Raw genomic sequence first — 11,962 nt, 5'->3', positions numbered from 1 at the left:
TACAAATGAGTGAAAACAAACTCATTAGAGTTGTGTTGCTTTGATTTCTCTCATCAGAAGATGAGAGATACCAGAACAAAACAACTCTAATCAAACTTTCTACACAACTCAGCACAGTATCAATGCAAAGTAATGCGTCTGTATCGTTAACAAGCAAAGTTGTTTCGGGTCCTTCCATTTTGGAAGAATTCGGAACAACTTTGCGAATTGATAGTGTAAACCCATATACATGAAAGCGTGCATGCATAAAGACAGGTATTGTCAGCAATGACTACCTTCCCAGCTATGAGTGATCAGAGAATTACCATCTCAGGCTTTTTGAGAACGTTTCAGCCAGGACCCTCGTATGTTGACTGGGAGAAAGGCATCCTTTATCTGAAATAGATGCTTTTCCAACAATCAAATTCGAAGATCTTCGACGTTGTTGTAAAAAGAGAAGGAGAAGGAAAGAAGAGGAAGGAGAGGAAGAAGGAAAGGAAAAGAAGAAGAAGAAGAAAAAAGAAGGACATATTAAATATAATGCGCACTTAATAGTGCCGAGGCGGCGGAGCCGCCGAGGCGCGATTTTTTTGACCCTATATTACCGCACGGCAATGTTTTTCTCGATTTTGTACAGCCCTACAAAAAACAACATCCTATGTATGAAAATTGACTCTGTATCCATAATCTACGATAACACCTTAATCAGGAAATTACAAATTTGTTTTTACAATATTTTTGGCGGTTTTTGTAAATATCAAATATCATTTCATCAAAATAACTATGTGTAACTCAGTCTATGATAAATTTATGAATTTATATGCTGACTATAATGATATATTTATTCAATTATATAGATTAAGAACTTTCGATGAACATGAAATCAACGATTTTTTCATCAAAATCAAACTCAAACTTATCGAAACAAAAATATTCTATCCATATCAAATTCTCTTAATCATTGATCGACTCTATAGATACAACAATTGCTATTTTCGATCATATTTGATACTATTTCAAGATGATTTATGAAGAATATCATGTAAAACAGATAAATGAACTTTCACCACTTTTAAATTACTTTCTTCAAAAAGAATATGGAATTGTTTTATGTGATTTAGATAAAAGCTATTGGAAAAAGTATGAGAATTATTCTCTAGATCTTCATGAAGAAAACACGATTTACAGGGCAATTATGGACAAAGATTTAAAAACATTCATTGGGATTACTGAAACAGGAGATTTCAAGAAAAATCAAAAATTCGGCAGCGATTTCTATCCATCAGAAAAAACAGGTTATTCGTTGCTTGAATTATGCTGTTATCATGGAGCTTCCAACTGTTTTAATATTTAATATCAGAATTTTATTCAGAAATTACTCCAACATGTCTCGAACTTTCATTTTTTAAGGGAAATTCAGAAATATTTAGTGAATGTTTGAAGTATCATGAACCTGGATGTCTCTGCATGAAATATGCAATTATTTTCCATAATATTGACTTTGTTACATATTTGAAAAATGAATGCAACTTACAAATAATTTTTCAGTATTGTATAGAATTCAACAATCTTCAAGGCTTTCTTGTTTATTTGGATCAAACAAATAATTTCGAATATTGCTTACCTACCGCCTCATCATTTAATTTACCATTAATTGTTGAATTTCTTATTTATCAAGGTGCAAATATGATTGATTTAAATTTCCTGAAGAAAATTCTACTGTTTTCATTAGAAGGTAATTACGATGAAGTATCTAAGAAATTGATTTTATGTGGGGTAGATATCAACTTGAATGGCATTTCCAAATTCTCTGCTCTACATATTGCAGTATTAAATAATAATATCGAACTTGTCAAGTTTATAGCAGCCCAATGTGCAGATATCAATCATAGAGATAGTTTTGGTCAAACAGCTCTTTATATAGCAGCAAAGAAAAAAATACCCCGCCATTGCTAAAATTCTTTTGTTAAATGGTGGAGATGTAAATGGAGTTGGGATAAATGGAGAGAATGTTCTTCATATTGCAGTCAGAAACAATAATATTGATCTTGTCAAATTAATAGTTACCAATGGAGTAAATGTCAATCATGCAGATTACTCTGGAGAAACTGCATTTGATATAGCAATAAAGAATGATTTCAAAAGTCTTATCAAGGTTCTATTGTTAAATGAAGTTGATGTCAATCGTACTGGAAAAAACGGAGAAACAGCTCTCGATTTTGCAATAAAAAAGAACAATAAAGATCTTGCAGAAATACTATTGTCAAATGGAGCAGATATCAATCATGTTGGTAAAAATGGGGAAACTGTACTACACATTGCAGTTCTAAATAATTATATTGAACTTGCAAAGCTGATTATTATGAATGGTGCTGATATTAATCATGCAGATTATTTTGGCGAAACAGTTCTTCATATTGCAGTTTTAAATAATAGCATTGATCTAGTCAATTTAATTGTAAGCAATGGCGCAGATATCAATCGTGCAGATAATTCTGGCGAAACTGCCCTTGAACTTGCAACAAAGAGAAATTACAAAAAAATTGTTGATATTTTATTGTCAAAAGGCCATAATATTGACAATATGAATAGCAAGTATGAAATAAATTATTCGATATTGTGATCAAAATAGAAATGAAACTCCTGATAATGAAAATTATTCTGATATGAATGAACAATGTTCAAATGATGTTGATCTAACTAATCCCAATGCTGAAATGGGTACATATGAAAGAACTTTAACAGATCATGTGGTTGACAATGAAACAAATGAAAAAGATTTAATTCTTAGTACAATTAAAAAGGATTTAATAAATTATGCAATTTCAATTGATAAATTCATACAAAACATGCAATTGAAATTCAAAAAGATTCAACTAATCATACAACTAAAATTGATTCAAAAGAATCAGATCTGAATCATCATGAATCAATTATCAACATGAATAGTCAAAATTTAATTAGAACTGTAATTGAAAAAGAAACCAACGAAAATGATTTAATTGATCATGAAAATACTGATAATAATTATGTTAATATCTACAAAATTGCATTTACTCTTGTTTTTCTATATATTTTATGGAAACAAATATTAAACATGTTCTAGCAATCATTTACATATAGAATAAAAAGAATTTTGAATTATGTATATGATACAATCTTTCTGGTAATTTTGGTATTATTACTTATTACTACATAGTGAAGAGATAGTTTTCCATGTTTGTCATAAAAATTAGCATTACTGTGTACAAATCTGCCTGGTGAAACTTTATGAAGCAAAAACCTTGATTTATCGCAGTATGTTGTAGAGCAGTTTTTCCTTATTACCATCACAGAGGCCACACTGGATCAGTTCTTTCACAACGCTGGTAAAATCATTTATAACTGCATAGTGCAAAGCGCTTTTTCCTCATTTATCTATAGTATATTTAAGAATATCAATGGCAAAAGAATTCTTCATTATAAATACATTCTGCAATATAATGCAGAAGAATTTTCCCATAATCAGATTCCTCAATTCCATTCATGTAATAATATTTTGGCCTGCATTTTTAAGCGGCTCGTGCAAGCGCTTTGTGATTTTTTATCAACGTAATAGAGTTCAATAAAAGTTAATGAAAAAAAAAAATATTGAATGATATTATTTAGGAAATCAATAAAATAAATACAAAAATATATATAAATATGGGAATATCTTATTTCCGACTTGAGTACATGCATAAAATATAGCACTATAAATTCAATTTGTTGGAAAACTAACTCGACACAACATCGAGATCTGCTAAAAAAAAAATAAACCTCCTGAAATATAGACATCATAGAAAACACATGATTTGCGTTTTATCTACTTACATAATCCACAGACCGGATGCCAAATATTCTCCCATACTAATTGATTATGGATCTACCTCTTCTGCCTCATACTCTTTTCCAAGATCTGGCGAAATGTTCTACGAAGTTCCAGAAGAAGCTGAAAATCACCCAATAGACAATATTCCGAACATTGAAATACGTAGACGAATTGGATGGTTAAGATACCAATACAACACTGATGCCATAGATTTAGACGCTGAAGAATTAGCAAACGCATCGATTATCGCTAATAAAAAAGAAAGAAAAGCAAGTTCTGTTTCTAATTAAAAAAGATCTCAATATTTTATGATTGTTATCGTATTGAAAATCTATTAAAACCTATTTGTCTTCAAAGAAATTACATAATTCCATGATTTTAATTTTTATTTTTTGAATATCTTTTTTATTTATAAGATTTGATATAAAATTGAAAAAAAAAAAAAAAAAAAAAAAAGGTAGTGGGGCTTCCAGGCACTTCGTGCCTTCTAGCCCTGATGATGTTTAGTAATAAATGAAGTTTTTTATTCGGAAAATTGTTAGTCTTCTGGGTCGAAAACATTATATATAATGTGTCACTTTTCACAAATTATATATGTTTTCATGTTTTGTCAAACATGAACGTACATGTTTTGTCAAGACTTCTTCGTAAATGTTTTGTCAAGACTTCTTCGTAAATGTTTTGTCAAACATGAACGTAAATGTTTTGTCAAGACTTCATCGTAATGAGTGTAAAGGACCCAAAAATAATGTTTAGGTGAAGAGGTGAGATCTCACCCGTTTTTTCACCTGTTTTCTCACCCTCTTGAATTTTCATGATTTCATCGTAAATGTTTTGTCAAGACTTCTTCTTCGTAATGAGTGTAAAGGACCCAAAAATATAATTTAGGGTAGAAGGTTAGATCTCACCTGTTTTTTCACCTGTTTTCTCACCTCTTGAATTTGTCAAGACTTCTTCGTAAATGTTTTGTCACTTTTCTGTCACTTTTCAGGTAAAAACATTTTTATATATATATATAAATGAATTTTACAAAACCACCGTTACCGTTCTTTGGAAATAAGAGTAGATGTAAAGATATTATATTGAGAGAACTTAAGAAACTACCGAATGGTCTAACATTTGTAGATTTGTTCGGTGGAAGTTTCTATATATCCCATTTGTGCCATATAATATTCCCAGACTCAAAGATTATATGCAATGACTTCGACAACTATATGGACCGTCTCAAACATATTCCAGACACAAACAATATATTGAAAGAGTTAAAAGAAAAGATACCTATAGGTAAGATGGAACGTATACCATTAGATAAGAAAAATATTGTGAGAGAGGTTTTGAAAAAAGCAGAATATATGGACTGGGATAGTATATCTGCTAGACTATTATATAGTGGTTCTATAAGAGTTCATGACATTGAAACACTTATGTCAAAAGTTTTATATCTTAACTATACAAATGTTTTCAAAGAGGACATAGAAAAATATATTGAGGGTATAGAGTTTGTGAGATGTCATTGGACAGAGTTGTATGAAAAATATAAAGACAAGGAAAATGTTTTGTTTATAGTGGACCCGCCGTTCTATAACACATGGGATTTTCAATACCAAGTAGACTGGACTTTGAGAGACTCTTTAGAAACTTTAGACGTTATACATAACCATCCATGCTTTTACTTTACATCCGATAAAAGTGGTTTGGAAACCGTTATGAGATGGTTAGAAGACATACATGACTATGAGTTTATATATGACAAGATAGAATATGAGAGAGGTCCTATAAACTGGAGAAAGTGTCATAACAAAGAAATTTTATTAGTAAGTAAATGTGGTTTGAAATAGGACTACTTTTTGGTTTTTTCCATTGTGTCATTTATTTATTTGACGTGGCAGAAAAGTACAGAGAATATGAAGATGAACCAATGCCTGCAAATGTTCAGCATATGTACTCGTAAGAGATATTTTTATCTAATATTAAATGGACGCACAGAACTTAGCGAATGCACAGCAACCTGGACAACCAAACCCAGAGAATATTCCAAATGAAGTTAGAATACAAACTGCAATGGCAAACTATGGTCAAGTGCCAACAGATGTACAAATGCAAACTGCCATGTCAAATGACGCTGCGTTAGGTTTGCCACCATGGTATGCAAATATGAGATGGAAAGAGTTTTATACAAACCCTGAAGTGTCATATAAACATCTGTCAAAAACCGTTTTTTACTTCACTTAAAATGCCACGTAAGCTACGTAAGAATATACGTAAGAGGAAGAGAGCATTGAAACATCCAATAGTAAAACTGACACCACAACAACAGTTGCAACAACAAATGATGAATGACCCCACTATGTTGCAACAAATGTCAAGCAACCCTATGCTTTTAAACCGAGTTATTGGTGCACAGAGTGGAGGTTTAAGAGCGGCACTTTTAGCGAAAATGGCAGGCTATGGTGGAGCTGCAGACGGAACAGCTTATAACCCTCAAAGTCAAATGAATTTGAGTTCACTCAAAAATCAAATAACAGATGTCAAAAAGTCAAACATAGACATACAGAAACAAATAAGTGAAAACGAAAAGAAACTAGAATATGACAGACACACAAAGAAACTCAATGAGTTAAACGTAGAGAAAAAGAAGAAAGAAGAACAACTGAAAGAACTAAGTACAGAGGAATATGCGAAAAAAGTGTCAGAAAAAGCAGCAGAAGTAGCAAAAATGGAACAAGATGTTATAAATTTGAAAAACCATACTACTCAATATAAAGTACTGAAAGATGAAGAGATAAAACAAAAAAGCCATGAAGACATATATGGATAGCGATGAGTATAAAAAAGAAGTTGAAGCAAATGTAAAGGCAGAAAAACTTTTACAGTTGCAAAACCAAACCGTACAGTATGAAAACTTAGCACAAGAAAGTAAAAATAACGACGCAGCCATGCAAAAGGCAATGAAAAGCGCAGAATATATAAAAGCTAATAATGACTGGTTAGATGCCCAACCAACGCCAAAGCAGCCCAACTTATAGGGTCAATAAGGAACAAAATACAAGCGGATGAAGACAGTTCAAATGAAGCTTTAATGAATGCTGACTTTAAGAACGCCTTCGAAGCTCTTCATAGTAAGGTGAAACTAGTGAACGACTTCTCATCTGGAAAGAAACTGAAGGCTGAAGGTTTCGACAACGAGTTAGAAGAAGTAGCACAAAATATGACGAAAATAACAGATGCAGCAACGAGACAGGCAGTTCAAAGTGCCTATGACGCCGTTAGAGCAACTGTTGTGGAAAGTCAAGAAAAAGAGTTACAACAGACCAAAACAGACCTAGTAAATGCTTTCTTAAAAACGAAAAGTCAGGTAGGACATTATGCTGCAGATGGAACATATGTGCCAGCTGGTGGAACTTATATACCACCAGATGAGGTACAAGAAACTCCACAGGAAGAAGTTCAGATACAACCAGACATGGAAGAAAAGTTCAGCAACAACAGCTAGAAGAGCCTGAAGGAAACGAACAAGTCCCTCCTTTGGAAACTACAGAAATAAATGACGCAAGACTGAAACATTGGGTAAAAGCTTTCCCATTCACAAAAGATATTGTTGGTAACATGGAAAGAAAACCAGAATGGCTACACAAAACATATATTTGGAAACGAGCATATTCCATATGGACAAGCTCTGTTTTAAGAGCTTGAACCGGAAACTCAGGAAAGAGTCATGCAAACAATACGCGAAGACTCAAATACAAACTATGACAAAAACTTTCTAGGATATTGGTTACCTGAGATGGGCGACCAGAGCCCAAAGGCAAAAAGGACACGGGAAATTTACAACATACTAGGTGAACATGAGGCAAAGATGCAACAACTTGAAGCAGAGGGCAAGTTACCAAAAGCGACACCAAAGAAGAAGAGTAGAACAAAGTGAAAGTAGTGAAGAAGTAACTTCATCTAGTGAAAGTAGTGGCAATGAAGGAAAAAGAAGAGTTAAAAACTCAGTTAGGAAGAAAGTAAAGCTTGGTACGAGTGGTTCTATTATGATATATAAATCCAACTATTCTATATTTTTACCCATATGAAATGTACGCCGCTCAGAATATAACGCCAACAGTTTTGGATGCCATGAACGGAAATGTTTCCGAATGGTATAACGAATGCGAACATGCCATTAGAAGGTCAGAAATAGTTCCTGGAACTTACGAATATACAACTGCTGTTTCTTATGGAAACGTAGGTGAGTTTGGAGAAGGTTCTTCAACAACAGTAGATATTGCTTGCGACAGGTTTCATATTATTTCTATTGACAACTCATTCTTATACGTGGAACAAGACATTGAAATAAAACCTTCTGCCAAGTTGTCTGACAAGAAAGGTTGCAATGGAATTTTCTATGTCGGATACCAATATGCTCCAGAAGTTTTCATGGGATATAAGATATATTCTAACTCTGACTTAGTTCAAACAGTAACATGGGCAAACTATGAATGGTTCGCTTTGAGAAACTCAGTACAACCACAAGCTAGAGAACAAACAGACCAGTATGCAAATATTGAGAAAATAAGAAGACTTGACCCTAACGTTCCAGGAGTTTATGTTAACCTTTCTGGTTCAGATGGAACTGCTGCCACTAAAGTAAAACTGAAACTTAGAGTTCCTTTGTCATCTTTCCTCATCTTCAGGTTTTTAAGATACTTGCCAAACTGGGCAGGAAAAATTTCTATTGAACTTACTCCAAGCAAAAATAACTTAGTCATTGCACCAACACAAGACCCATTCAGCATTACTGTAGCTGGAACTGGTGGAGCCAAGTTCTGTGACTTTTGCAAAGACAAAGTTGACTTAGACTTTGGTTTCTCAAACTTCAACAATGAAGTAAACTATTATTTCAATGCTGCTGGAACTGCTTGGGACCCAGTTAAGTTCACATGCGAAAAAATTTGAATGCAAGAGAATAGAAAGCAGACTTGCAGTCTATATGTTGGACCCAGATATTTCAAATGCTTTAGCTGCCAAATATATTGCCAGTTCCACTTATGTTCCCTATACACCAAATATCTGTCAAAGACTTTGCAGGTGAAGTTGGAAACCAAAGTGCTGACCCAGGTGCAAGAACAGATATTGCTTTAACAACTGCAATGAAACATGCAGATACTATGTTTGTACTGTTCAGACGAACTATAAATGACTATTCTTGTTTTCTACAACCCCGGATTAAATATCATATAAACATAGATGGCAAATATTATCCAAGAGAAGAATATTCTACAGTTGAGGATATGAGGTCATACAACTTGACATTAGATGCTATGAACTTTAACAACAACTTCACAACAACCATAAACCCTGAAATGCAAAGTTCTATTATGCCATATGTGAAAGTATGGACTCATACAGGAGGTCAAAAAACTCAATATACAAATGGAGACCGTTCAAACTTTTGGCTTTTGCATTCCATTTGCTGACTCAGAAGACTTTATGGTGGTATTTCAACTGTTGGTACTGTACAAATACAATATACTGGTGACAGAGACGGTCCAGATGAATTGAAGCAAAGAAGTTTACAAAACCAATAGCACTTTTCACGGAAGATGCTCTTTTGAAGATTCGTTCGATGAAACCTGCTGGGGCTCCTCAGATTGGCATAACGACAGCTTCCATCGAGCAGATTTTGGCAGCAGGTCAGTAAGTTGTTCTTGAACTGACTTCTCTCCGTCAAATATTGACAGTACGCCAGTTTTGACATAATATTGTAAGATAAACTTTCCTTTAGAAATATCTGTAAGTTTTGTTGTTATATTTTTGTATGCTTCAAGAACTTTCACCATCTCGGTTTATACCAACTTTCTTTGCTTATTGAAAATATTTTGGTTCAGCAAATATTGCTATTCTATAACATTTACCATTGTTTGTATAAAGAACTATTCTGTCAATGTATTTGTATTGTTTGTGTGTGTAAACTTTGTTCTGCTTCAATTCGAAGAGATACTCGAATACGTCCATCTTTTTATTCTAAGTAAAATGTCATTTCCGAAAAATAGAAGCGTGAGTGTTTCAAAAGGTTTAATGGCGGGGGCAGATGTGAAGTTAAATTCACCAACTCAAACAAACAGTCAAAGTGTTGTTGTCAATGTCAAAGACAGAGATGTTGAAGTGGGGAAACCATACGAGGACGAAGATGGTATAACAATTTCCTGTAAAAGAACCAACATATCCTGAAGTTAGCAGAGACTTAAGTTCTGTTGCAGATATTCGAAACGACTACCAACAACTGAAAGACAAACTTCAAACTCAGGAGAAGATTTGTCAAGCTTTAAGTATAATGTTAAACTTGGTCGAACACAACCCTGTAAAAGTGAACTCATATGTCATTGCACCTCATGAAGTCTTGGAAGAACTATTGAAACTTTTGACAGAGGCAGACGATATAAACATCAAAGAAATAGAACCCGACATTAGTTGCTGTGGTGTTTCATATAATGTCATTGACAAGATATACGTTATGAAAGGAGGTGAAACGTTGAACTTAAAGTATAGTTTCCCAGACGTCATAAAAATATTTGACGACCACAACATTTCATTAAAATTTATTTGCTAAGTAAAAATGTCAAAACTTCTTGAAAGATGTTTGAAGAAAAATAATATAGACTTTATTTCATGTAAAGGACTTTACACACTTTTGAACGATATGAAAGACCCTGTTTGTTTGTTTCGTGTAGACAAAGGAAAGTTCTATGTCTTTACAAAATATTTGAACTTCTTAGACAGAGAACTTCAAGAAACGCCATGTGAAAGTTTAGATGAAGTTCTTCTCCACTTTCAGAAAAACTTTAAATATATATAAATGGCAGAAGATATAATGGTTTATACTATTACGACTAAAAACCCTGAGTCATATAATTCTATAACAACAAACTTACAAAGTCCTCAAGACGATATTGTAAACTAACCTTAAACACAATGACGACTAAAGCCTGTTTTGCTCTTTTGACACCAGAAGACTTTATTGTTGTGAATGGTAAAAAATACTCCTTGAAGATACTTACTCAGATATACCACCAACAGGTTTTGTTGACTTATTTAATACTTTAAGTACAGGTGTAACATGTGCTGCAAATAGAGCAGGTTTCTTATGTTTGGATGTCCGACTGAGTTTACTATAAACAATATGAGCTATAATACAAAAATTATATCTGGTTTTTACTACCAACAGTTTCCTATAACAGGAAAAGGTGTCATACAAGGTTTGTCTATTCCATTGACATTAAGCACACCTATTTTATATATTGTTTCAAACTTAGGTTCAAAGTGCTATTCGAATGTCGACAGAAACTACTATGACCAAAAGATACTTATGCGTATAAACAATACTTTCTCTGCTGGTTTGCCTATTGTTCATTCGAATGCAGAATTTTCAACCTTAGTGAACTCAAACACATTGGCAAGTATAACGTTGACATTAGTTGACGCAAACTTTGTTCCTGTAAAACTTTTATGTCCTATGTATTTGTCAATGACGGCAGAAAGTTTCGAATTGGAAGATGCAACTGGTGAAAGTATTTTATTACAAGAACAACTTCAACAACAAATAGCTCAAGAACAACAAATGCAACAAATGGAACAACAAAGTCAAGAATAAAAAAAATATTTTTTTATTTTTATAAAATGTACAGAATAGATGTTTCAGATTTTTATGACTTCCAAGCATTCAGAAATATGTGTCCATTTCGAGACTATAACAAAGCAGTCGAGAATTTGAAACGTTTAGTCATTATGTTCGACGCTAATCTCCTTAACTCATTAGAGTTGTGTTGCTTTGATTTCTCTCATCAGAAGATGAGAGATACCAGAACAAAACAACTCTAATCAAACTTTCTACACAACTCAGCACAGTATCAATGCAAAGTAATGCGTCTGTATCGTTAACAAGCAAAGTTGTTTCGGGTCCTTCCATTTTGGAAGAATTCGGAACAACTTTGCGAATTGATAGTGTAAACCCATATACATGAAAGCGTGCATGCATAAAGACAGGTATTGTCAGCAATGACTACCTGCCCAGCTATGAGTGATCAGAGAATTACCATCTCAGGCTTTTTGAGAACGTTTCAGCCAGGACCCTCGTATGTTGACTGTGAGAAA

At 33.4% G+C, this 11,962-nt stretch overlaps 4 protein-coding genes and 1 pseudogene across 4 annotated transcripts, besides 2 other annotated features; all 5 read left to right on the top strand.

Annotated features, from left to right (window-relative positions):
- The window catches only part of TVAGG3_0908410 (uncharacterized protein), a gene marked incomplete at both ends in the record, with an annotated part of 422 nt that extends 417 nt beyond the window's left edge, over positions 1-5 (top strand).
- A 423-nt stretch (positions 6-428) lies between these two features.
- Positions 429-572: a mobile genetic element.
- A 5,231-nt stretch (positions 573-5,803) lies between these two features.
- TVAGG3_0908390 (uncharacterized protein) lies at positions 5,804-6,061 on the top strand (the record flags this gene model as incomplete). Its single annotated transcript, XM_051251679.1, has 1 exon — positions 5,804-6,061. One exon carries the CDS (start codon positions 5,804-5,806, stop codon positions 6,059-6,061), a length of 258 nt encoding a protein of 85 aa, XP_051077253.1.
- A 1-nt stretch (position 6,062) lies between these two features.
- On the top strand, positions 6,063-6,516 carry TVAGG3_0908380 (protein of unknown function, DUF4106 family; the record flags this gene model as incomplete). Its single annotated transcript, XM_051251678.1, has 1 exon — positions 6,063-6,516. A coding segment is annotated over one exon (454 nt), but the record flags the coding sequence as incomplete, so codon positions are not given.
- A 1,028-nt stretch (positions 6,517-7,544) lies between these two features.
- TVAGG3_0908370 (protein of unknown function, DUF4106 family) lies at positions 7,545-7,754 on the top strand (the record flags this gene model as incomplete). The annotated part of the gene is made up of 1 exon (XM_051251677.1): positions 7,545-7,754. The coding sequence occupies one exon, from the start codon at positions 7,545-7,547 to the stop codon at positions 7,752-7,754; it is 210 nt and encodes a 69-aa protein (XP_051077251.1).
- Positions 7,755-7,960: 206 nt separating this feature from the next.
- Positions 7,961-11,608: a mobile genetic element.
- Positions 9,890-10,421, top strand: TVAGG3_0908360 (annotated as a pseudogene). Its single transcript has one exon. A coding segment is annotated over exon 1 (532 nt).
- Positions 11,609-11,962: the final 354 nt, after the last annotated feature.

Source organism: Trichomonas vaginalis, chromosome I, assembly GCF_026262505.1.
Source record: "Trichomonas vaginalis G3 chromosome I, whole genome shotgun sequence".
Lineage (NCBI taxonomy): Eukaryota > Parabasalia > Trichomonadida > Trichomonadidae > Trichomonas > Trichomonas vaginalis.
Note: the sequence above shows the minus strand (reverse complement) of the source record. Positions and strands in the feature narration are given on the sequence as shown.